Here is a 27,571-nt window from a genome sequence, read left to right on the forward strand (position 1 = left end):
GCTCTCTCAAAACACAAATACCTTTGAAACAAAATACAGCATCAACATTTTTCATCAGACCTACTTACAGCACAGAAATATTAAACAAACATTTCCTTTCTCGCCCTAATTATTGCACTTTATATGAAGTAGCAAAGATGAATTCACTTTAATGAATGATACGATATTTTATAGGAGGAAAAAGTCTCTTTACTGTTTATTACTTCGTGGCTGCATAGCTGGTCTTAATTTGCAGAGCTTGTGTTTCCATATAGCGAAGTGAAGCACTTTCATTATCTCAATTTACAAGTAGGGAAACTGAGGCACGAGGCATAAACTTTCTTTCCCCAAGGCCATTGAGAAAATGAGCAGCAGAACAGATCAAAACCCACAGCAGCAGTGCCCTGCTGTGACCACTACACAGCATCGCCTTCATTTAACACAGACCATTATCAGTTGATGGAAAAAGACCTACTGGGTCCTTTCGCAGCTGCCTGTAAGCGCAAGCTTTTTTCCATGCCATGCGCTGTAGACAATAGTGCTTTATACAATCCCTACATTAAAATAATTCAAGCAGGAGGACATCTCTCATTTCCTTTGGGGGAAACAATTCTGTAGCTGAATAGATTGCAGCATTAGGAAATATTTCCTGATGTCCAGCCCCTGCCACAGCTTCTAGAATCTGTTGATATATTATTAATAGAAAGGAAAATAAATATAGGTATTAATGCCAGCAGACACTGTCTACTACTAATAGCTGCTAAAGTAATATATTCCCCTTGTTTTTAGCTTTTATTAGTCTTTTTGCAAAGGGTTACAAGACCCTTATGCATCCATTAGCCAGTCAGCCATGTGAAATTAATGTGGAGCAATTTTCATAAGCATTACTCAGAACTAATAATAATTAAGCATTATTTTCTGCTCAGATAACACAGAAAATAAAGTCTGACTTTTATGCCAAGATGGGTTTGCATTAGCTTAAGGTAGATGAATTAATTCTCATTTACAAGGCTTCTCCACCAGCTAGCCAGAAAATATCAAGGTAATTAAAACCAATTTGTGAGGTTCTGTCCCATTGCACATTCAGTGAGTTTTATCATTGTGGCAAATTACAGGTGCTTTTATGTTGTTGCAAAGGTGGGACATGAAGGAGACCTCACTTCTTGCCTCCTTCCCCATCACTTCCAAGAAAAGCAACCTCTTGTGAAGACCAGAACGCATTTTGCAATGTACTTTGTTGCTGGAGAAGCAACGAAGGACCATGCGTTGCATGAAGGACTAGCTCAGTCCCAGCTCAGGCTGGGATGTGAGCCTCTCAGTGTGCATGTAATACACCTCTAACACAGAGGAAAAAAAAAAAGCTATTTACTTCTGATTTACCATTTACTTGCAAGGTCTTAATTTTGGCTAATAACCAAGCCAAAGGACTTCTGTGGACAGCATTTTATGGACAGCTCAGAAACAGCTCTTTTCTGCCAGCCAGATGTTTCTCTATTCCCTTTAACAACCAAAACCCAGCATTTGCAATCCAGGTAAATAAGGCCGATTAGTTACATGATGCTACACCTGGCCAAAAGATTTCTTGCCCTTTTTCTAGCTTAAGGAGACACTGAATTTGATGCGTAGTCATGTCCCAGCAGCTTGACATATCACCTGAGCAGCTGCTGTGGTCCCTGAAGATGCTCTTAACTTGGGCCAGCTGCAAGATAGAAGATACATTAGTCCAGCTAATGATTAACTGTAAGATACATTAACCCAGAGCTGTCCTGCCAACAGCTAAGCTATTACGCAACTGAGTAAGCTAAGACCTTTCTTAGGGTTCCAGATTTCCAAGGGCAGCAGCTGCTTCAGATGCCACATCTTAACTTTGCTTTGCATCTGAGTTAGGAAATAACCGGGCCTGATGTGACCCACCAGTGTGGAAAATCTGTGTTTTTCAGAGGATTATGGCCTCTCTTGTCTGACTCCTGGCTCTCTCACTTCATCTCTATGTCCTCTCCATCGCTCCACTGTCTCACTGTGGCGTCTTATTTTGGCTTCTGTGTCCACATCACTGAGATGGAGCAGGTTGACCTGAGACATGGCTATATGGGTCAGCAGCAAAAGAAGAATGAGATGGTAGTTCTGACTTTTATTATGTTTTGAAAAATCTTCTCTAGAGTAGTCTAGTTGCCATTAAAGAGAAAAATAAAAGGAGACAATACTCAAGAAACACCAGCTGTGTCTCAGCCCTGGAAGGAACCACCCTGGCATTTCCACAGTTATCCATGCCTTCAATGAAGAAAGGTTTCCCCCTTAAGGCTGTCTCAGTCTCGATCCAGCCACGGTAGCTGTAAACAGGCATTAAGATCTCATGGTTTGGCTTTTCTGCACAATCTTCTCCCCAGCTGACGATGCCGACCTGAAACCACTTCATGGTGTTCCAGTAGCTGCAAACCAGAGGTCCCCCGCTGTCCACCTACAGCATAAGAAGGATGTTACAGCAGGATCAAACCTCAGGGCTCTCATAGCAGCTGCATCCCACAGGCTGATTGGGAAAATCAAACTCTAGCCTGAGTTTGTGAGGATTTGGGGGAACAAGGAAATTTTGGACTCAAAATTTCACAGCTCAGCCATGAGATCCCTGCAGAATAAATAGATATGGAAGGTAAGAGGAGGAAATCAGTCACAAGCTCTGGTTCAGTGCAATGCCCTGTCCTTCTCAGCCTTTTCCACATGCTCCCATGGCCCCAGAAGGATACCTGAATCCTGTCACCAAGGGACAATATCTGAGAGTGAAAAGGGACATTTGCTGTGACTGCTCATTCAGTCCTTGACGTCTCTGCAAAACTGGTGCAGGTAGGTGCTAGGTGCCTGCCACTGTTAATTTTGGGGGCTAGCATCCAGAAATTGGACAAGAGATGAATGCTAATGCTGACAAATCCTTCTTGTAACCACAGTAATTTTACTGAAAACTTGCCTGCTACTGCAAGGGCAATTGTCACTGTGTATGCAAGCCTTCAAATGCGTGCTGCGGCCACCCTGCAAAGACGAATGTCCTCCTGTTGGCTGCTGTAGCTTGAACACCAAGAACACATCTAGTTGCCTGTATGACCTCTGCATGCAATCTCTGAACACAGCCTGAGGGAGCAGAGATACCAGCATAAAATCCACCCAGCTAGGTACAGCACTTTTCTGACAGTTATGTACATAGAATCATAGAATCATAGAATCATCGAATCATTGAATCACAGAATGGTTTGGGTGGGAAGGGACCTTTAGAGGCCACCCAGCCCAACCCCTGCAGTGAGCAGGGACAGCTTCAACCAGAGCAGGGTGCTCAGAGCCCCGTCCAACCTGGCCTGGGATGTTGCCAGGGATGGGGCCTCCACCACCTCTCTGGGCAACCTGTGCCAGTGCCTCACCACCCTCAGTGTAAAAATGAGTGTTGTGCAGCCCCTGCTCTAAATAAGACAGTTTCCTTCCACAGTGGATTTGAATCTTTTTTCTACCCTATCTCCAGTACTTCATGTGGCAAATAAGACATTCAACGCAAACCCGTTTCCTGAGACAGCCAGCTTTCCTGGGAAATGTTGTCCTTCCCTCTTTGCACACTACTTTCAGAAATGTCTTTGGCATTAGTGCATGAACCCCCTTGTGCCAGCAGCTCCCCTGAGCTAACACACAGATTAATTAATGAGTAAGGAAGTGGTTGTAGTCCCCTGTGCAACTCACCAGCACTCACTAAAGTTTATGGCAGAATTCTACTCACTTCATTAGATGGAGGGTCCAGACCCATAATATGTTTGCATTTTTTATTTTTTTTTCCGATTTTTCTTTTTGATTCAACATGCATACAGGAGGGAAAAATGAAGATAAATACAGAGCAAACGTTGCTTCAGCATTCATAGAATCATAGAATCACAGAATCATTCAGGTTGGAAAAGACATTAAGACCATTGAGTCCAACCGTAAATTCAACACTCTCTGCACTGAAATGGTGTTACTGTAGCTACTTGTCTGCATCTCAGCCAGTGCTGCTGGACCCTCTTCAGACGCAAGATCTAAAGACATTTCCCGACCCTGTTTCAGCCAAGAATTTGCGTGAATCGCACAAGTGACCTTGCAGTGACCTTGGATCCATGCATTATCAGTGTCCTTGGCAATGGCATCCTGTTTGAATGAATGAACATCTAGGCTGTAGGCACAATTAAATTACTGGGAATTTTACTGCTAATTCCCTCAGGGCAGGAACAGGCCAAACATATTATCCTGGTAGCGAAAGGAAGGCACTTGGAGCCTCCTACACAAAGATAATAAATGAAGTCGAGAGAGTGGGAGCTGTTCACAAGCCAGTGACGCAGCAACAGCCGACGATCCCTCATCGGTGATATGTCGTGATGCATCGTGCTGGCTTTTGCCAGTACAGGAGATTTTTAGCACCGGTAGAGCCCCTGCATGCCTTCGGGGCAGATCGGTTTCAGAGTGTCCAATTTGGAGGCTGTTCACACTTGCAAAGGACCTTTCTCCCAGGGCGCTTAAATACCAGTTAATTCCTGATACCTTGTGACTATCCTTGGGGGAAAAAGTCTTATCGTATTTCATAGCTGAGAAAACCACAGCAGAAAAGGGATGCGATTTGCACGAGGCAATGGCAGAGCCAGGAATCCTGATTCAAACTACAGATCACGCGGTCTTCCTTTCAAATCCGATCTGCTTTTCCCTGTTTGCCTCTTTAACCATGTTCGTTTTGTTCTCTGCCCGGTCGGCGAGGAAAGGGAGAGCTGTCTGCAGGGCTTGGGGGACTGTCAGCTGCGGAAAGCGATTTAAAACCTGGGCAGAGAGGGAGTTAGGCAATGCTGTGAAAACCCAGGCAGCAGCTGCAAATCCATTTCTTTAATCTACAAGCCCTGAGACCCAAATTCTGCTTCAGATCCCATTCCACACGAGATGAGCTGGTCTGCTTCATTGGTGCAACTTCTAGCATGCCATTTCTCTTAACTTCAGCTATTTAACTCAATAATTTTATCACAAAGTGGGCTAAATCATCCTCCCCATGTGATAATTTAGCTCACATAATTATAGCAGTAGCCCAGATGAATCAGTAGCCTGGTTTTTATAGGGGGAAATAGAGAAAATAAACTCAGTTCTTGGACACTTCTGAATATCCCTGTATCCGCTTTAAGCTCTGAAAAACGTTGGCCCAAGGTTTTCCATCCTTGTGTAGGGTGAGGGTGTGGGAGGAGCGAGTTTTGAGCACTGGTACAATTATCTCAGCTCTGCGATGTTTCCAGTAGCACTAATTTAATGAATGCTCAGGTTGACGACTCTGAAGATGGCAGAACTTATTAAATGCTGCTTTCAGCCCCCTGTATCCTGGTGGTGAAATACTTCTGGTCAGCAACACACACCAGATACCTGCTCCTGCTCTTCAGTCTGAGTGCCAAGTTTCTGGACAGCAAAAAACCTAAAAATAGCATCTTTGCTTCTGTTGCATGTTTCTTGTCAACTAGAAGACGAGTGAAAAGCAACCACATCAAATCAGATCCGATGCTGAATTCATGCCTTCCACAACTGCATGTTAATCCTCCCATTAGGAGAGGTAAGAGCAATGATATATTCTCTCATAAATAGTTCTGGCTTGTATAAAAACTGTCACTGACTAACAAGGCGCTTTGTTCACTGAAGCTGATCAAAAATTTCATCCTTTTCACCGCGGCCAAAGCCTTTTTGTGAACATCAGGAGCCTTTCTGCTGACTTTAGTGGGCTTTGGATCAAGAGTGTAATCTTCTTCCTTTCGTATTTGTATTCATGTCTGCAACATGGTAATTGATCAGAACAAACACGTTCAGCCACATAAATCTTCTTAGGTGGGAGAAGCTCTGGGGGAGGGAGAACAACCCATCTGATACTCATTAGGTGGATACACAATCCTTGCAAGTCATTGCTGGTTTCATTTTCATGTTGGTAAGCTCTGTGTAAATTGGAGAGAATCAGCATGTGAATAACAACGCTTGCCATTAGAGCTGCCCTGGCTGCAGGAAGTAAAGGCTTTTGCAAACAGATGATTTCTTCAGTTATTTCACCGTGAACAAGCTGTCTTTAAAGAAGGGTGGAAAGAAGGAGGCTATGGCCATTTTTAGCATGTAGGTATTGAAAATGAACCAGGTAACACAGGGCACCTGGACTCCTTTCACATGATCGCTTTGAGATCTCAGGTGAGAGCCTTCAGCTACTCTGTCCCTCCATCCCCTTGCTGGAAAACGGGAGAACAAGACCGCTCTACTCCACCGAGACCCAGGTCAGCAGGGTCCGTTAGTAACTATGGTGGCACAGACTTAAAGGTGGTTATAATATATCTGGCCAAAGACCCATGTGGCCCAGACTCCTGTCTCTGACAGTCATCTGTAGCAAGTTCTCAGGGAAAGAGAATGAGAAACAAGGTAAGTATTTACAGAGTTGTATTTACATCACAGTCGGTAATAGCCTTAGAGAGATCTTCATACAGGAAGTTATCTAATTGTTTTTTGAATCCATTTATCCCTTAGGATAAATACCCACAACATCCTGGTCAGTGACTTACATAGTTTAATTATCTGTTGGATGAAAAAAGACTTCCTTCTCTTTGTTTTAAATCTGCTGCCTGATACGGCCATCTGACACCCCCTCCTTCATGGGTTTTGAACAGCAGTGACAAGAGAACAGCTCTTGACTGTCCTCTCCTTGCTGCTCATGACTTTTGATTTCTGTGTCATATCCCCATCAGACATCTCTTTTAGAAGCCTCAGAGTCCCGTTCTGTTATTTCCCTTTCTGCTAGAAGCCATTCCGTGCCCCTGTCCATCCTTCCTACTCTGCTCTTCTCCTTTTCTAAAACTACTGCTCCATTCTCAGATGGGGTGGATGGGAGTTGCACACAGCAAACAAGACATAGGCTCCCAAGATTAGTGCCCTGGCATAACATGCATTTGCTTTGCTACCTGTTCCATTCGTAATAATTCATAATGCTCTCATTGCCTTTTTAACCTCCACAGAGCCTTGTGCCGATGCTTCTGAAGGACTATCCACAGTTTTTCCAAGACCTTCTCACATGGTAATAGCCTCTTATTGCATGCATACAGCTGAAGCTGCTTTCTCCTTATCTTATATTCATTACTTTTCCTTTATCTACAGTGAACTGCATCTGCTGTTTCAACCTCCAATCACTCAGAATAATGAGATCCTGCTGCACCTCTGTACAATCAGTTTTAATTTTGACCACGCTGAATAATGCTGTGGCATCAGCCAACTTGGTCGTCTCAGCATTTGCCCTCCTTGAATATCACAATTCCTTGCACAGATGCCAGCACAGCTCTCCTTGTGAGCCCTTTCTCCCACCAAATCCTTCCTCCATGTTGCCTCCCTCTCAAACCAAAGGCCTTCTACTTCATGACAGTACAGTTTCTCCGTGAGCCTTTGGTGAGAAATCTCATTAAAAGAGTTTTGGAAATCTCAGCATGTTATATCAGCTGGATCACCCTCTGCCACATGCTTGTCGACTCCTTCAAAGAATTTAAATCTGCCTGTGAGTCATGACTTTCCCTTAAAGCCATGTTGACTCACTGTAATTGAATGAGAAGCAGCTCCTCTGAGTCATCACACCCATTTCCCCACTCGGAGGGTAAGCACAAAGTAGATATTTGTGTTCAGCTGGATCCAGAGATGTTCTGCTCCCCACAGCTTCACTCACCAGGCATGCAAAGTAATGCTAGAGCCCTTTGCTGCAAACCGAGCAGCTTCAGTTTGGGGGACCAAAAGCTGCAACCCAGAGGAAGAAAGCAGAAGACACATGCGACATCATCAACATCCCGGGTCCTTGCAATAGGAAGGAATGTTTTTGGCAGATGAAAGAATTAAGCCACCACAGCCTGAATGTGTTCACTTGTCTGCCCATATCATGAAATGATCAAGTGATGAAAGCCCTATAAAACCATGGGACACAGGAAAAGTGTTCTAATTATTATGAGCTGCACATCAAAGCATGTTTCAGAAGCAAATTTAAGAGACTGCTCTGTTCTGGGACTTCCCAGGATACCTTCCTAGTTAAACCAATCTGTCCCTTAGGGAAAAAACCCACTCCATCATGTTAGCAACAGTTCACTGACGGAGAATCCACCACAAGGATGGAGAGTGGATCACTCTCTTCAATATTAAGGCAAGGTACAATAGTAAAGTAATTTTGTGTAGTTTAGTTATTTAGTAATAACTTTGAACTGAAATGTGGTTAGCTTTGACTGCTGGCCCCCAGGAGAGCTTTATCTGACAGGCAGAAGGGCCTATAACCTCAGACCTCATGCAGCTACTCTCCATCCCCACAGACTGCAATCACACCATCCTCTGTCCACTTCTGTTCAGATATTTTGAACAGTCTGAGGGATTGACCAGGCTTCCCTGGTTTGTGACCTTTCCTTTGCATCTGTGATAAATTATCTATATTGACCCAATTTTAATTTGAAGACTTTTTTCTTTTAAAAATTCTATTTCACAAGTCTTCCTTTGCAGTTTTGGAGCCACATTAGCACCAGTAAAAGGATGCAAGAGCTTTTGTCACTTCTGCACGAGTTTAGCACTCTGACGCACAGACAAAGTGAGTTCAGCTCCAGGCTGATCACCTCTCCTAGGTGTTTCCAGTGCACGTGTCATGCTCCCATTGCAGCCACATCAGTGCCACTGGGGCATGCTTTGAGATGGGGGCAGTGGGATGCCAGGGGGATCTCCTGGGATATCTAAAATGGCACTGGAGACTTAGATGTAGCCAACTGTCCTGCCTCGGAGCTATGTGTATCCCTGTGAGCTGGACACCTTGGACTTGCTATTAGTTAATGGGGAGCAATAAGCACTCCTGCATGGCTTTAGCTCATTTTAAGATAGATGGTTAAAACAGTCTCAATGAATCACATGTCAGAAGCACTTTTTTTCTCCTTATTGATGGAAAGATGATTCGGTAGAAGCAGATGGCTATAGGAAAGACATTTGTATCTGGCCGGATAAATCCCACCCAGGGTTGTACAACAGCTACTGCTATCACTATAGCTATGTGGGGTGAGAGCCCTGAGCATCCCAGATGCTGTAAAGGGCATTTGCCCTTTCCAAACTGCTGACAGTATATGTGGGCAGGACATATCACAGGTGAAGGAAAGAGGTCCTCTGCTTTTTTTCACAGAACTAAAGAAATTAAAATCCAGAGCCCTAGATGCATCATTTCAGACATTTATCAGAGACGGCCAAGATCACCTCCTGCTACAATCGGTGGAAGGGGGTAGATACCTTCAGCCCCATGACTCAGATCAGCCCTACACGGGGGGACGGTGAAGCTGAGCTGGAACTATCCCACTGCTTGTTTGTGGCCATACAATGATTCCTTCCCTGAAAGTCAGGTCATGGACTGGACCCCCCTTCATCTGCTGCTGACCTGAACTGTACGTGAACTGTGACTTCCAGCTGAACACACTCTGTCCTAATCACCGCAGCGCTGAGCTACCCCCACAGACCTCCTTTGCAGAAACTCTCTGAAATATAATTGGGCCATTTACTGAATTTTGTCTGGATAGGCAAGACACTGAAGAGGCATTTGCTTTGTGAGTCCCTTATACTCTAATTATCGTTCAAGTTACCATTGCATCAGAGCCTAACAAAAGATGCTTAAGAAAGCAAGGAATTAGACATCAATTGTGGTTCATGGGGTCATGGAAGAAATGTAGCACACAAAAAAATAACACATAGGCCATCTCTAGTGTCTGTTCTTTAGCACTTGTACCCCATGAACATCCATTAATGCTAATGTTTATGACTAAATAGAACTATAAGTCAATTACAGATCCTGTTAGTGTTAATTCACAGTCAATCTATATATTTGTCTGCAGAACCGCTAGGGAATTGGTGTACAATAGATTTTTCTTTTGAAGTGAATGGATTTTTTTTTTTAAGTACAGATACTCAGGAGCTCTGCTATTCAATCTCCTTGAGTTATTATAGGAATATGGTCAGTGATCCACAAATTAGTCGTGTCTGGTACTAGTATGATGGCAGCTGGTGAAATGTCTGAGCCTTTCTATTCATGTCCTGTTGCCACATGGGGGTATTAAGGTAGTGGTCAGTAGGATAATCCTTCTACATGATGCCTCGGTGAAGATATCTGTGTGGCTTTAGTTACTCATAAAACAGCTTGCTGCAACAGGGAAAATCTAGCACACAAATGGCACGCAATGCAAAGATTTAGGATGGTAATCCTTTGGATCCAGATGAGGATCATGTGGACTTACAACCTTGGGTCTAGATGCAACTTGCCCATCTTAGCCTGGCTCTGGACATGAACAAATGTATCCTGACTCTCAGCAAAGCTCAGGAAAGGTTAGCGTAAGGCTTTTATCTACTTCATGTCCAGACAGATCACGCATCTGTGCAGTGCATGGCTTCCAGGTTTACTGTGACCACATCTACACCAGCAAACTCAGCATCGCCAGGGCTTGTTCCCTGACCAGGGTTCTCTGCCTTGCCTGCGCTGCTCCTCCTTCCTGGCCTCTAAACTGGGGTGCCAGGATCCAAAGTGATTACTGTGAGTGGCTCCTGACCCATGCAAAAACTTGAGCTGTGTCTGGAAATCATCCAAGAGACAGCTGGTCAGCACAGACCAAAACGGTGCCCAGGGCTGCTCTACCTCCTTGACACTGCTGACTTTGCAAAGGTATTTTGAAATCTGGCCTCGTTGTTTGACACAAACCCCATAATATTTATGGAAAAGAGTAGTTCGATAGATTGCACTGTCTACAGTGTGCCTCGCTATCTGCCCGGGGCAGATGAATTGGGTGTCCAGTGGTCCATGCTGCAGAGCAAGCATCAGGTTTGGACCTGGCCTCCCAATTCATTACCAGGCAGCCTCTACGGGCAAGCCACCAGATTTCTGAACCAGCCTAGCAAGGCCAAAATGTGCCCTACCTGACTTTAATCAGCGCTTCCCAGCAAACTGTCCATCAGCAAAATGCTTCCCCTCCAGCAAATTAGCAAATTCTGAGGAAAAGTCATGTCACCTGTTTCTCTCCTGAAGAGCTCCACTTCTAGCCTAGGGTATGGTTTTGTCTTGCTCTCGTTATTTCTGGATGCAAGACATTTCTGCCTGGTCAAACTTCCACTACAAGTGGGCACTTGCTGGGTTATGAGCATCATCACACATGCAGCCATTGTGTACTTCCACTGCTTGGAAAGCTCCCATTTCTAGTTCATTTCTCAGATGACTAACGTTACTGTAGAGCAAAATAGCACCCTCATCATCTCTTTGAATACAGGAGATTCATTTTGCTGGGTACAAGTGCTCTTGCTGTTTCACCAGCACATTTCAGCCACAGAACTTAAGGCTGGGCTGGGAAGTGCATTCTTTAATCATGTTAATGTTATCCTGTGGCAGTTTTCTTTTTAAAATTTTTGATTGAATTTAATGGAGGTGAAAGTCACTAGATGAATGGTTTCAGAGACAGATGCTCACTGGCTAATCAAAAAATGATTTTGCAAAGCAAAGCTTCCCCTCCGCTGCCCAGCTACGGGCCCAGATTGCCATGGCTTTACAGTCCGCGATCCCTGTAGCTGCTGTCTTTGCCTAAAGGGCAGGGAATGTCTCACTGTCCTGGGTGGTGGTTTAGTTCCCTCAGTGAATGATTCCCACAGGATGAAGCTGCGCATACATGTGTCTGCTCATCTGTCCCCCTGCACATGCAGGCACATGTCTAAGAAAACCCTTTGCCCAGTAGAGGACGGAGACCTTAGTCCAGAAGCAGAGGCTGCAGGGAGAGCTCAGTCCTTACCAGGCACTCAGAGGAGGGGTTGGAGGTTGGATGCTATGAAAGAAAAGGTGGGTTTTGGCTTTCATACTTTGTTTGACATCAGGACAGTGATCCTGCGGATGGAGTATGTTCTGAGCACACAAGTTCTGAGTGAGGTTTTCCCATATCTGAGTGTTTGCATCCGCTCTCTCCCCTTTGCAGTCCCTGATATCAAATACTGCTTGAACTCTATTATTTAGCTTCAAAAGTCCATCAGCCTACATGACCAACTCATTGCAATGTGTGACTAGTTCTGGCAGCCACAGACCAACCTGCACCGTTATCAAAGGACATTTGGTTCAGAGCCAAGACCTCACCTGAGAAAGGTTTCTAATATTCAAGTTAAACATACCTGGACCCAATTTCCCACCCAATTCTTTTGCTTTGACCCTCCTGGACAAACTTTTTGTGTCTCCTTTCAGTATTTAACCTGGCAATAGAGCAGCACTGCCCAGCCCAGGGCTGAGGGGACACCAGGCAGGAGGAGGACGCAGCCCATGCTGTGTTGAGCACTCTTCGCAGGGACACAAGACCTCTCCTCACATTACTCCCACCATTGCACAGCTTGGCCACAGCAGATAACGAGTTTTTAAACTGCTGTGAGATAAAAGTCCAAATTGCTCTGCCTAGAGCCATCCAAACTGTCTCCCATCCGAGGGGACTTGTTGGGAACCCCCCTTTTTCCTTGCACTCCTTTCAGCTCGTGGTTTCCTTTGCAGAGCTCCTGTTTCTCTCTCTCTGCAGGGAGGGAACTGGGGCAGGGGGGAGAGTGTAAGGAGAGGCCCATCTGCTCAACAAGGCGTTTCGTTTCCAGCACCACCACTGCTTTCCAACCCCAGGAATCCTGCACCCCCACTGCCCAGGTCAATATGCCTTTGCAGGTAGTTCCTTGGCCCCTGGGCATCCTGCCCTGGCCTCCTGCAGAGAAGTTTTAGCAACCCCAGGAAGGCGTGGGAAGGATCGATGTTCACTCCTGAAGCAAAGGAGCTTCTCCTTCAATGTCTCTGTGCCCCGTAGGCAGCGTGGCTGTCCAGGAGCCTGTTTACTTTACCTGGCAGGCGCCTCTTTCTCCTCTCTCCAGCACAGCACACAGCATGTTCTCCTCTAGCTCTGGGATGCGCTCCAAGCACTGCTCCCTGCTGATGAGCTTCATCCGTGCTTTCTGCAGCACATGGGATGCTGGCACTGCAACCGACAACCAGCAAGTGAGAAGAGAACTATTAACAAACCCTGCAGAACAGTGCAGACTTGCAAGGGTGAAACCACAGCCGGAGACTAGCCCTTGGGACTGGTCCTGGCTGAATTTGTAAGGCATCTCAGGGCAAGAGGGTCTCAGGGCACAACCATATGGTCTTGGGGTCATGGGGGCTTACAGGGGCTGTCCAAATGTTAGCAAAGATAAGTTTGTGCTCTTGACTTTATGCCAATTTAGGAGGTGGGTAGGTAGGTAGAGAGGGGGGAGGTGTTAACGGGCAAAGCTGCAATTCTGGGGAGTGGAGACTTGCTAAACAGGATTTAAAAAAATCACTTTTGTAGATGAACTCTGGGATGCAGTATGGCTGGAAAACCCCAAAGGGGTGGCTTATCCTGTTGGTCTCGGTGATGATCTGAGTCTGAAGGATAAAACTGACTTTTGGAGGATGCTGCTGCTGGGGGAAAGACCTACAGATTTTCAGAAACTCATTCCTTCTTCCATATTTCACTGAGCTAAATCCTCCCAGCACCTTCACCAAGATGGGACTCAAAGGTAAGATCAAAAAATAGAAAGTTGTCAGGTTCCTTTCCCAGCTAAGATGGGGCCACTCTATGGGAGCATCCACAGATTAAAATGCTTTAATGTAGGCATCTCCAATCAGTTGGCTCCACTTGAGGTCTAATTGACTGCAGTCATAGAACCATAGAATCACAGAATCATTTAGGTTGGAAAAGACCCTCAAGACCATCGAGTCCAACTGTTAACCTAGCACTGCCAAGTCCACCACTAAACCATGTCCCTAAGTCCCATGTCTACACGTATTTTAAATACCTCCATGGATGGTGACTCAATGACTTCCCTGGGCAGCCTGTTCCAATGCTTGACCACTCTTTCCATGAAGACATTTTTCCTGATATCCAACCTAAACCTCCCCTGGCGCAACTTGAGGTTGTTTCCTCTTGCCTGATTGCTTGTTACTTGGGAGAAGAGACCAGCACCCACCTCCCTGCCCCCTCCTGTCAGGTAGCTGCAGAGAGCAATAAGTTCTCCCCTCAGCCTCCTCTTCTCCAGGCTGAACACCCCCAGCTCCCTCAGCCACTCCCCATCAGCCCTGTGCTCCACACCCTTCCCCAGCTCCACTGCCCTTCTCTGGACACGCTCCAGCACCTCAATGTCCTTCTTGTAGTGAGGGGCCCAAAACTCAACACAGTATTCAAGGTGCAGCCCCACCAGTGCCGAGTACAGAGGGACAATCACTTCCCTGCTCCCGTTGGCCACACTATTCCTGATACAAGCCAGGATGCTGTTGGCCGCCTTGGCCACCTGGGCACACTGCTGGCTCATACTCGAAAGGGAGTCAGGTTAGTGCTGCCTGAGGTGCCATCTGAGATACGTCCACCTACGAAATGCTGATAGAGATGAGAAATGACCCATTTTTCCCCCACTGAGGAACAACGCCTCATACTTTTTTGGTATGGCCCGTATTACACCATCGCACAAACCTCTCACCAAACTCAGCTTCTGCTGTTTTTCTTCCGAAACATCTCCCAGACAGAAGGGCTGTGTGCCAGGGCTCAGTGAATTGACCTCCCACAGGGTGCAATTTGGAGCACAGAGGCAATGTCAACTGAACCCACACAGCAGCATGAGACCGATCTCCGGAGCCACACCATGCTTTTCTGCAAAGAGGCTAGCTAAAGAGAAATCCTGCCAAGCTGCAGAGTCACTCTGCAGCAGCCCCCTGCTTTTCTGTTTCTAAGAGCACGTTACCTTGGTGAAATGGGAGAGTTTCACAATTATAACACAGTGTTGTGTTGCGTATTACTGTTACGTGAGGCAAATGAAGCCTAAGAAGGAAAATGCAGAGTTTCAGAGACAAGACAGTAACCCTACACAGCAGAATAGCAAGGATAATATGGGACATTCACTTACTACATCCTAGGAAGGACTGTTAAAGCCCCAAGGCACCACCATACCCACTCCGTCCCAATTAACTCTTTCTAATAATGAAATCATTTATTAGCCATTTAGTGACATTTGTTCAGGATAGACATTTTGGGTCACAATCAGCGCTGGAGCTACTTTCATTAGGGCTTAAACAAGAGCAATTAGCAATAGCAATCTGCAGTTCTAAGCGAGTGAAGAAGAGGGGTAGCCAGTACCATTGAATCAATCTGGTTCATGGAGGCATTGAACCAAAGACAACCCTAGACCTCCCTTTCCATTATTCCAGACCTCATTAGACCCAGCCTAACTTGCCCACCAGGGTGGAGCTTGTCTTACTTTGGGTGCCAAAAAAGGCAAGCAAGAGTTTGAGTTCCTGCAGAGCAAAGGTGGGCTCTAAGGTTTCAGCTTGAACGTATGGGCTCAGCGTACCAGGGACTTTGCTCTGGGGGTCAGTAGGTGACTGGTTCTTGCAGTGAACAGAGAACTGGTGGATGTGCAGAGGCTGCAAGGGTCTGGATGTGCTTACCAGGGAGGTAGGGAGTGGAAGTTAAAGTGGGTAACCCCTCCTGGGAGAGAACATCTACTTTAAATGGATAAAAACCAGCCTCCGTTAGCGAATACATCTCCCAACAGCATCTCACCTGCACTTCTGGTTCCCCACCCAGCAACCCAGCAGTGTTGCCACGTATCGATGTCATACATGAAGGGCAAGCAGATGGGGATTTTCTCATTGCTGAACTCGATGGGAGAGCTGAGCAGGATCAGAGCAATATCATTTTGCATGCTCATTCTGTCAAAATTTTCATGGAGGATCAAGGTGTCCGGTTTATATTCTTCCAGTGGGAGGTCGAGGTCTATTCCCCCCACCACAACAGTGAGATCTGGTGGCCTTACAAGCAAAACAGAAGCAGTGTAGACATAAGCAAACATGAAGGCTTCATATTATAAAGGTTGGTGCCTCCTCCCCCCGAGCAGGGTCGGGTGGTGCTCAGCAAATTGCAGAGGCAGATGAGCTATAAATATCACAGAAATCTACCCTCACTGCTAGGCAAAGCTAATTTTCAAGGGAGAGAGGTGCAGAGGTAGAACATGAATGCAACCAAGTTATGAATAGCCCAGTCGCTAACGAACAGATGGAGTTGCCTGGATCTTCGGGATCGCTGTGCCCTGGGCTGGCTGCTCTGGACCACGCTGCCCCCAGCCAGCTGCTCCAGGTTGTGATGCCACAGGTCATTTGTCTTCCAGCAGCCTCGGCTCTCGGACCTGCCGAATTTTGGAGGGGGCTCGCAGAAGGCTGGACTCTGCCCCTGGGCATCGCATGGGGTTGATTTATCCAGAAGCTGCTGTTTTAAAATCAGACTCTCCATGAGCTAAAGGTGTTTGCCAAATTAAAGCGAAGGTAATTCGGGGGTTGGAATAAGCTGGAATGGAGTACACCTCTTTTTACAGGGTACCGCAACATGTGTAGATGTACAGAAAATGCTTGGGGCCATCAGAACAGCATCACGGGTATTTACACAAGGCTGCTCAGACCATCCTTCAAAATATTGCCCTTCTGCATCTCCTTGTTATGCAGATTTTTGCACATTTCTGTTGTAACACTACCTCTGATCAGAAATGGGCCTGTTCTCCCCAAAGGAGACAATTCTTGTTTTCAGGGCTCTCTTTTCTGGCTCAGTCACATATATGTTGCCCTTGACCCCAAGGACATATATATCCTACACCCACAAGGAGCAATGTTATGAACCCATTGTTTGTGGGCTGTCCTTGCTTCCCCCAAGTACTCACACATCTTCTGCAAAGCAATGGGCCGCAGTTAAAATCCACAATGCACTGATGATGCTGCCTCCGCAGATATGTTTCCCATTGCTCTGGATGCTCACATGCCACGGGAACTCCCCAGCCTTGGCATATCTCCCCACTGCGATCCTCTTGCCAGTCTCCAGAAAGGATTCATAAGATGGTCGGAGGCCACACTCTGGGTACAAAATGAGACACGGTGCTCACGTACAGCAATGCCACTGCTTGTGCTACTAAACTAGAGGGGCAGGACATCAGCTAAAGCAGTGGTCTATAATTATTTATGCTACTTGATCTCTACCAAAGCCCCTGGCATCACTGTAGCCTCCCCAAACCCACGCTCTTGCCAAGCAATGCCCAGGCAGTTTGGGGGCTAGCAGGGCCATAGACCGTTTCCCATAGGCAGGCTGGATAAACTTCTTTAGGGACTATGAGTGGAAGAGTTCAGTATCAGGCTGTATAGTACAAGCCGTATGTATATGCCATCAGGTACAAGGAATAAGCCCAGGCCTATTTCATTTACTGATAATTGTATATCCTGTAGGGCTACTAGCAGTTCCGCTCTGCTGGTGTTGAGAAGAAAAGCCTGCATTGACGCTGCTGATCAGCGAAGTTAAACAGAAGAGGGTAAGGAGCAGCATTTCAATCCCTGTCTTGGACCAGCACTCTTGGACAACATTCAGAGCAGTGATGCTTCTGCAGGCCCCTAGGACATCTTCCCCATTCCATATTCTCACCAAAGGCAACGTATCTTTCTGCCGGGGCAACTGGGATGTGACATCACACAATCCGTTTGTTTCTGTTGACATCACAGTTGGATCCTGCCCTTGCTAAGGTGATGAGGGAAAGTTCAGTGATTTCCAAGAGGCTTGGGATTTGCTTTAGCTGTGATAAGGATAGGGCAGCAGTGAAATTCCTGTCTGTATCCTGGACTGACTTTCACAGGGTATTGCAACAATGAATTTCATGGGTTGGGTGCTGCAGCCCTTTTTGGATCTTGAGCCACATTCTTCTCTCCAAAGACCTTAGCTGCGGGTCCTGCACCGCCTTTCATCTTCAACTCTGAGAAGTGCTGAAGCCTATGAAACTCTGAATTAATTTTCCCTTCTTCATTTAGACTGTGTCTGTGTTCTCAGAAGAAAGAGGCAGCTCTGTGGTAGGGTGAATTTCAAACAGTGCCAAATCAGAAGTATAGTATGAAAGATGTTGAGGCACCCACTCCCTTCTTCCCAGGGAGCCAAAACTCCACCCTACAGTAACTCCATAGATAATTTTGTGGTGGCATAATAATATTTTGGTGTGGGCCAATTTTAGCATCAATGGATGCATCTATGCAGATTTCTAAACTAACACGTTACTTCCATCAGAACAGGACTTACAAAAAACTCAGCCAGGTTCAGACTTGAGCCCAGCTATATTAAGGACAGAATGGCGCTTTCTCCAAAGACTTCCCAGCTGGTTTCAAAACAGTAACTGTAATGCGGAGTAGGAGGGGAGGGAGGGGAAAGGACAGAGGGGAATGAAGCAACATTTTATGAGCACCCAAATGATTCAGCATATGAAATGTTTTGCCTTGTACATTGGAGAAAATCAGGAGTTAGCCCACTGAAGTCTGAATTATGCAGTGGTTAAAAATGCATAGGATGAAAGTAAGACTTTATTTTCCTCTCTTCTTTGCTTTTATGTCACCTCATGCCTAGGAAATTAGACAAAAGTGCTGGTTTCCTTGACAGTGAGCACTAGAACAATTCAGTGGCACAAAACACGTTAAGGACAAGCGATCAGTTACCACAGCAACTGGAAATCCCGTGTGATGTGGGCACATTTTGAGGCATGTCCAGAAAGAGCCTAACATGGTAATCCTGCCAGAGGTAGCTTCTCTCCAGCTTGCCCCAGGTATAAATCTGCTAGAAGGACAAGCTTCCTCTGGCTTTTGAGACTGGAATGAACTAAGCATCAGCTGAGGAGCAAGAGAACTCTGAGAACCCCATCAATAAAATGAAAATTTATTTTGCCTCTTTCTGGCTGTCCTGCTATTTTTGACTGTACACGCACTGGGGCAGAGACTGCCTGACATTACATTTGCACAGCACCTGCCGTAATGAGCTCTGGTCTTGGAGGGAGCTCCATAAGCTACTGAAGTACAAATAATTAATCATAGGAATAATTGTGTTACAGTATGGCCAATATGAATTCTACTCCTCTGTACTGTCATGCACGATAATACAGGTTTAAAAGCCCTGGTGTTTAATTAGCAGGCTGCAGCCTTTTATAATATTTGATACTTTTTTTAGATCTACTCCAATATATACTTAGAGCCATGGAACACACCACAGACAATATTTTTCTTTTTTTGTAATTTATTGTAGTGCAGGAAACAAAATTGCTTTCTTTTTTGCATTTATACACTTTTTGGAACTGTCAAAAAGAAGTATCACGTTACAATTTTTACTTTGTCTAACTAAAATTGTTTCAGAAAATAGGCACTATAGGTGATATTATACGTTGCTGTGAAAGTGGAATTGTGAGAGAGTTACTGATCTTATAAATTTGCCATTCTCAAAGACATCAAATTACAGGGTTGTGATAGTCAAGATAAGCCCAACCATGTCTCCAGAAGACAAAGCTCTCATAACACGAGCAGATTTATTAACCCATGAAAATAAACAGTAAACAGGTCTGAAGGTATTAGCTATGCAAAGCAGTTAGCAGGTGCAACCACCCCCTAATTCATCCTCTTAACAGCAATTCAAGCCAAACTTTTAGAAGTTTCTTTTCTCTCCAGATTACAAGACTGCAAGGATACCCAGTGAGCTGCACAGAGCAAGAAGCTGCGTTTGCCAAAAGGCGCAATTTCTACCTCTACTTTGGCTTTTAATGTCTTTTTTCAGGATTGTCGGTCTTCTTTCAAACAACCCCCTAAACCAAAGTGGAGGTGGTGGAGTAAGCACAGGCTATTTCTTGATCCCAATAGGGCAGGAAAGCCCTGTTCCCCCGAGGCCGCAGTATCCGCTGGGGTTCTTACTGAGGTACTGCTGATGGTAATCTTCAGCGTAATAAAACTCTGGAGCCTCCCGGATTTCTGTTGTGATGGGACCAAAACCGCCCTCCATCAATACCTGTCAAGAAACACGATGGAAAGCCATTAGTGGTTTGCTGGCTTCTCTGCTGATGAATGACGTTAGGTTTTGTCTCAGCAGGAGCCACAGACATCTCTCAGCGCTTGGACCACAGCTACAGCACATCCCTGAAAGCCCTTTATCCTTGCTCTCACATTATTTTGCTAGGAGACGTTGCAGGCACCAAAGTAGGTGTTGGCGAGAAAAGGTAGCGCACCCTCCTGTTTTAATGGCTCATTTGCTTAATTTGCTACGGCCACACATTCGTTCTCTCCTCTTTATTAACCGTGCCGGGCAGGGATGTGGTGCCATCAACAAAAGTGGAAAACAAAGGTGAAAGGCAGCAGAGCACACTTGGATCAAGCCTGGCCAGCTGCCTTGCAGCGTCCAAGAACTTCACCTGGCAGGTGCCACAGCTTCAAAATGTGCTATCCACCCCAAATTTCCTTATGCCACGAAGAATTTCTGGGTGAAATTTTAGCCCCACTGATGTCATTGAGAAATAAGAGCATTCGGGCTCTTTTCACAATCGCTGCAAACCCGTTCTTCAAAAAGAACAGTTCCATCATGACCAGAAAGGTATTTTTAAGGCAAATTATGGCTCATTTCTGAAAGATTTGCCAATACGTGGACCAGGAGCAATAATCGCTTTGCAGGAAAATAAGGAATGTGGGTGGGGATTTTAAATTAGACTTTAATTTCTTTTTGATATCCCCTAACTGAATTTGAAACTCCTGAAAGGTTTCTGACAGAGGAAATTTCTTTTTAACATGATTTGCCATGACATTTTTCCTACTGAATTTTCCTTTTCTAAGGAAACTGGTAAGCACCAACCTTTTGGAGCCAATTCTCATCTCAGGGGGAACATAACTTGTGCTCACTGAAGTCCATGATAACCTAATAAGCACTTTAACTGGTGTCAGACTACTGTTGCAAAGTGTACTTGTAAAGTACTGGACGTAGATAGAATTGCATTGCTATTAACCAGACTTGACAGTAAGATCAACTGTAAGAATGAAGCGTTAGCATTTAAGATTACCAGATAAATATGTTTTCTCTCATCATACTAATAAATAAAACCACTAAAAGGAAATCATCACACAGAACCACAAAACCAGAGCTGGTAGACCTGTAGTAAGTCATCGAGTCCAACTTCTTTCATCACGATACGACAAATGAAAGCTGTCTTACTCCCAGCAAACATTTGTTTAACTGTTCCTGAAAGATTCTCAGAGATGGAGATCCTCCAGTTTCCTCAAGGAGTCTATTCCAATATTCACGATCCTGTTAGAGAGTTCTTCCTAAAGCCTAGCCCAACTGAGCCTGCTATTTTAATTTAAATGCACTATTGTGGTTGTACTCATCATGGATGTGGAAAGGAAATCATTCCCTTCCTCTTTACAATAGTCTTCTACATACTTGGTGGCTGGGCAAAGAGAAAGATGGCATGTAATGGAAATAATGCTTCCTCACAGCATTAGCTAACAGTTAAATAATAGGTGATTATTTGGGACCAAAAAGTCTTTGAATTTCCTGCAACGGGGTTTCCTAGATCCTACCTCAGCACTGCTAAGTACTGACCACAGTCGGAGATCAGTTGCTGGATGTCGCAGAGCATTAGTCTGATTTATTCTGGTAATTCCACTTTCTAGAGGATACATTTCGCTGCATTCAGTTTTCAATCAGGAATGAAGTAATAAGATTGATACAAAATCCGTGATTGACCTGTCTGGGGAGCCCCTGGGTTTCCAGTCCTACATCCAAATTTTCAGCGCAGATTAGGAAGATGGCAACTAGTTAATTCATTGTATTTGAACACGGCAGGGCAGCAAACCAAATTTCACAGGAATCTGGCCTTATTTCCCCATGTAAAATCACCAAACAGTGTTTTTCATCTCTGGGACAGGCTTTGTCCCAAGGGAATCAGATTATTTACCCATCAGATGTGTGAGCAAAGAAGATAAAAACGTGAAGGTATGTATCACAACACAGCGGCAACAACTAACACAAAGAGGTGTCAACACAACTGCTTTTAGAAAGCAGTATTTCACTTACTTTCTAACCTTCCTAGCAAAGAAAAGCACTTTTAAAATTATCTTCACTCCAGAAAGATGGAACAAACTCTGTCATCATGGGCATTAGTCATTTACTTGCTGCTGTAAATGCATGTAAAATTGGCTTCCTCCCCTTAACTGAGTCATGAGGGTGTTGCTGGAGGGATTGGTATTTTTCTACTGTGCAATACAGTATTCGTTACAGATTTTTACCTGGGACTTTTCCATCATTGGCCTAATTTTGTGAGTTAGAAAAATCCATTCTGTTCAATAACATACCACAAGAGGGCATAAACATCATTTATCCCTTTCAGAATTACTAACAGTCTATTAAAACACTGCACGCTGAATAAAGCAGAAGCCCAAGACAACTCATTATTTTGCACTTTGGTCATTAGCAAAAGATACCAGCACTGTTGTCAGAAGCAGCGGGAACCCCAGGCTCCAACACTCTGCCAAACACCACCTTGAATGTTTTGATTTTAAACGGGAAAATATTTTCCTTGCACTGACTGTGTTGATGCAAAGATAAAAACATCACTGGGAAAGATGATGAAGTTCATGATGTGCTGGCTCCGGCAGGTGTAAATCAGCCCACTCTTGATTGATTTCCTGCTGCCGAGGCAGATATAGTTTGATGATAATCCTGTTCTAGCAGACTTTTTAGTCCTTGCTGTCTCAAAATTCCTGAGCCGTCTGACGTGACCTCGCATTACCATGCTGCAGCCAAAAGGGTTACTGCAGCCTTTGCATGCAGAAATGGGAAGGACCAAATTAGGGAGAGTGTAATTAACCCTTGGGACCTTTTACTCCCTGCAGGAGATTTTTAAGGTACTATTCGATCTTTTTTCCCCCAAGCACTCTGCTGTAATTCAAAGGGAATTAATTCATTAATTCCTTCAAGGGACTTGTGTGGCTTTTGTCATAGGAGGCGTTACGCTAGAAGATCACAATGATCCTTCAGCTGATTATAATCCAGCCCCAAAAAACTGGCAGGTTCTACTGGTGAGAGGCCAAACCAAACCACAACCCAGATCTTACCCAGCTGTAGAGGACAGAGAGGACATGGCCAACTCAGTCCATCGGGATAGGTGCTGGAGCAGCAACAAGTTGGAGCCAGCGCTGGGAACCTCAGTGCTACTACTTTTTTAAACAACCTATACTTCCAGCATGTAAAAGATTTTGTTTGATGAGTTTCCTAATATATTACAGCCTGTGAAAGTTTTTTCCTGTTTGCTTTAAACTTATTGCCTGACCATGTCATTACAACCCTCTGCTTCAAAAAAATAATTCCTTATTCACTCTCTCCAGAGCATTCTTGATTTTACACCTCTGCCTTAATCCTGCTCATTCATTTCTTCAGCAAGCTTCACAGGCTTAGACTCCCCACTTCATAACTCAGGTCAGCCTTCTTGCCCTTTTCTGCATCTTTTCTAGTTCTATTTTACTGCTGCATTGAGATGGGGCGACTGGAATTTCACTCTATTCAAGATCACCACGGATTTATTCAGTGGTGTACTTACATTTTCTCTTTTATTCGCCATCTCTTTCCCAGCAATTCTTAGCATTCCACTTGCCTTTCTGACCTCTGCTGAGCACTGAGCACACGTTTTCAAAGAACCATCTGCAATGACGCCAGGACCTCTTTCGCGGGCTAATTTAAACCCTATCATTGTGTCTGCACTTGACTTTTATCGACATGGAATTTCAGCAGCTATTTTATTGCCCAGACATTTGATATTGTCAGATTCTCCCACAACTTTTTGTAGCCATGTCTACTTTTGCTTATCTGGAATAGCTCTATACCATCAGCAGATTTTGGCACGTCGCTATCATCTGTCTCCCTTTTCCAGCTCTTTTATGAGTATATTGAACTGCACAGCTTCCCAAGACAGGTAATTGGTAATCTCCCTTCACTGCAAAAACTGCCCAGTTATTCGTATCTTTTATTTCCTATATATAACCAGTTATTCATTCAGAAGAGAAACTTTCCTCTTATTCCACAGCACCTGGCTCCCTTTCATGCACCCACTCCCTTCAAAAAACTTTATTATGTCTGCAAGACACAAGTTTCCTCTGCTAAAGTCACATCAGCTCTTCTCTGAAACTCCGTATTCTATGTATGTCTACTAACTTCTGATAACTCAAGCAATCTCCAGCATAAAACATCAGACTTAACTTGTCTGTAATTTTGCTGGATCATCTTGGAGATACCTCAAGCACAGAAGCTGCCCATTTTTCATTCCTTCAGTAGCAGGGCCAATTTAAATCACAGCTTACCCATGATGCTAGTGTGCAAGCAATTTCCAATTTAAGTTCTTTTCATACCTGAAGCTGACCACCACCTGGTTGCACTGACCTGCCACTGTTCATTTCAATGATTTGCTCGGAACCTTTTTTGCTGTAGCTTGAACTTGAGACAGGTCCTCAAAACTGTAACTATGATCTGGTGTGGGAAACCCCCAAATTCTTCAGCTGTGAACAGAGACATGAGGAACTATGTAGCTTCCTGCTGTGGTATTATCTGCATCAAGTCCTTCATGGACAGCTCAAGCTTTGCCTCCAGAGCTGATTCCTAAAATGTTCAGCTATCCTAAGGAAAATATATTAGTGAATTAGTCAGCTGGAGCAATTATTTTGGATGGAGATTTGCATCTGTATTTGGACTTCTGCAGCACATAATGGCAAGAAGCAATTTTCCTCCTGGTAGCACCAAGACCGGAGGTGTGCACCAAGGCACTGTCTAGCGCACTTCCACTGCAGATATCAGGCCATTAAATAGCCAGTGCTATACACGTGAACACTGCATGTGTAGGACCAGCAACTGGCACAAACATCACTGTCAGTAAAGATGTGATTTTGGACAAACAGGCTTGGAACCACAATGGATTGCAGCAAATCAGGTCTAGAGGAGGCCACAAAAATGATCCGAGGGCTGGAGCACCTCTCCTACGAGGCCAGGCTGGGAGACCTGGGCTTGTGCAGCCTGGGGAAGAGAATGCTGCAGGGAGACCTTCCTGCGGCCTTTCACTACTTAAACGGGGCCTACAGGAAGGATGGGGGCAATCTTTTTAACAAGGCCTGTTGTGACAGGAGAAGGAATAATGGTTTTAAACTAAAGAAGAATAGATTTAGACTAGACATAAGGAAGACATTTTTTGCAATGAGGGTGGTGAGGCACTGGCACAGGTTGCCCAGAGAGGCAGTGGATGCCCCATCCCTGGCAACATCCCAGGCCAGGTTGGACGGGGCTCTGAGCACCCTGCTCTGGTTAAAGCTGTCCCTGCTCACTGCAGGGGGGTTGGGCTAGATGATCTCTAAAGGTCCCTTCCAACCCAAAGAATTCTATGATTCTATGAAATCAAACCCTACGTTTTTTCCATTTGAACCATACCAGTTGGTTACCCGACTGTCTGCTACTTAACCCAGCGATACCAGTCCCACCTCAGCTGTCGTGAGGGGATCCCATGGCATGCAGATGTAGTTAGAAAGATTTTAAGGGAAGTCCTGGTCATTTAGAGAAATGGTATCACCTTACAGATGTTTTTGCTTTTTAACTTGAAGGCCATGAACTGGGTCACTGGGACACAGCAGAGTCTGCATGTTAGCGAAATTGGTTTGTCCCACTGGCAGCAATTCAGTTCAGCTACGCCAGGTGATACGAAATGCTGTCCTCAACAGGGGAGATTATATGGTAGACTGCCAAGGAATAAACCAAACCAGTGCAACCACAGAAGGTTGTTCTTCACTTAATCCCAAGCAACCGTATTTAGCACGCGATACTTCTGCTCTTTGATTTGCTACTGCCCTCTGAACTGACAGTAATTGCTGCTTCAGCTTTTTGTAGCCAGCTGATTATATTGAGCCAAAGTATGTCAAAATATTTAATCGTTTGACATTACAGCATGGCAACAACACATTCAAGGTGTTTGGCTCCTTGCTTATATTCAGATGGAAGTAGCTAGTATTTGTAAAGTGCCTTAACAATTTGGAATGAACCGTGCCAGGAAAGCACAATTCCCTTGTACCTCCAAATACTTGAAGGAACAGACTGGAAGCTACTGACACTTTGATATGTTGTGCTGAAAATGCATGGTTCATGGAAGTTTAAAGAAGGGGTTGAACCCACTTATAAATATCACCAAAAAAAAGCCTTAAAATTGGTTTTGTTAAATGAAATGATTTAATTTTCTGAGCAGAGGCATTAGTAAAGTAACAGAGTATTAATTGGTTTCAAGCGTTTTGTGGCTTTTAATAGAAATAGCACCGTCCTGTGTTTGATGCAATACGCCCTTTAGAGCAAGCTCACAGCCTGTACTCAGGCCGCTGCAATATCCAGTTTGTCTCGTGTCCCAGCAAGTTACAGAAAGCTTTCTAATGGCCCCTCTAAAATCACTGATGTTGAAAATACTGCAGAGTATCTTGACACCTGTGACAGCTTGTGTTTCTGTATCATCATTCATCCTTGATGTAAAACTGTAAAGGCAAGTAATCTCACAATGCTGAGTGCTCCAGCAGGGACTGCCTATTTCAAATCTCTAGGGCTACCCCTTTATTATATTGGCTACTCAAAATTTCCTACCATCAGCAATACTGAAATTCAGCTCTGTTTCCAGAAGCACTAAGTTAAAGGAGCTGCACTATTTCAGGAGAAGGCCTGCAGGAATTAGTTGCATGGATTCAGTCTTCCATAGGATGGGAGTATGCGTACCTCCTAGATACATGATTACTGTGATATTTTTAACTGGAAAACAAATTAACTGACTTTGCCAAGTTTGTGGATTAGTTGCTGGCAGGCTTCGGAGCAGAAATTCAGCAATACATGTTCGCTTATATTGAGGACCAGCTATCCCCTACTTCGGTCCAGAGGAACTAACACAATGAGTAGCATGAGGCCTCAATGATGTGCAATTAAGAAAGAATGTTTTATGGAATCATAGAATCATTTGGGTTGGAAAAGACCTTTAACACCATCAAGTCCAACTGTTAACCTAGCACTGCCAAGTCCACCACTAAACCATGTCCCTAAGCGCCACATCTACCCATCTTTTAAATACCTCCAGGGATGGGGACTCAACCACCTCCCTGGGCAGCCTGTTCCAATGCATGACAACCCTTTCCGTGAAGAAATTTTTCCTGATATCCAATCTAAACCTCCCCTGGCGCAACTTGAGGCTGTTTCCTCTTGCCTGATCGCTAGTTACTTGGGAGAAGAGACCAACCCCCACCTCCCTGCCCCCTCCTGTCAGGTAGTTGTAGAGAGCGATCATGTCTCCCCTCAGCCTCCTCTTCTCCAGGCTAAACAATCCCAGCTCCCTCAGCCGCTCCCCACCAGCCCTGTGCTCCACACCCTTCCCCAGCTCCACTGCCCTTCTCTGGACACGCTCCAGCACCTCAATGTCCTTCTTGTACTGAGGGGCCCAAAACTCAATACAGTATTCGAGGTGCGGCCTCACCAGTGCCGAGTACAGGGGGACGAACGCTTCCCATAGTCCTGCTGGCCACACTATTCCTGATACAAGCCAGGATGCTGTTGGCCTTCTTGGCCACCTGGGCACACTGGTTCTCCTTCACTTCCTAAGTGTCATGCAGATATATCTCTCCTTTTCCGCAAGACAGCCTGCTCTGCAGTATAACATCTCAGTG

At 45.0% G+C, this 27,571-nt stretch overlaps 2 protein-coding genes across 2 annotated transcripts in view; both read right to left on the bottom strand.

The window, feature by feature from the left end:
- Nucleotides 1-2,134: 2,134 nt before the first annotated feature.
- Nucleotides 2,135-17,393, bottom strand: LOC104035268 (serine protease 55). Its single transcript, XM_075708587.1, has 5 exons — nucleotides 17,339-17,393; nucleotides 16,741-16,930; nucleotides 15,594-15,841; nucleotides 12,862-12,995; nucleotides 2,135-2,437 (listed from the first exon to the last, which is right to left on the bottom strand). Exons 1-5 carry the CDS (start codon nucleotides 17,391-17,393, stop codon nucleotides 2,135-2,137), a joined length of 930 nt encoding a protein of 309 aa, XP_075564702.1.
- A 2,313-nt stretch (nucleotides 17,394-19,706) lies between these two features.
- Nucleotides 19,707-27,571, bottom strand: part of MSRA (methionine sulfoxide reductase A) — a 309,718-nt gene continuing 301,853 nt past the window's right edge. The window contains exon 6 of the mRNA XM_075708036.1: nucleotides 19,707-19,871. Coding sequence (XP_075564151.1) covers nucleotides 19,707-19,871 — 165 coding nt within the window. The remainder of the gene's footprint in view (nucleotides 19,872-27,571) is intronic.

This window comes from Pelecanus crispus, chromosome 3, assembly GCF_030463565.1.
Source record: "Pelecanus crispus isolate bPelCri1 chromosome 3, bPelCri1.pri, whole genome shotgun sequence".
NCBI lineage: Eukaryota > Metazoa > Chordata > Aves > Pelecaniformes > Pelecanidae > Pelecanus > Pelecanus crispus.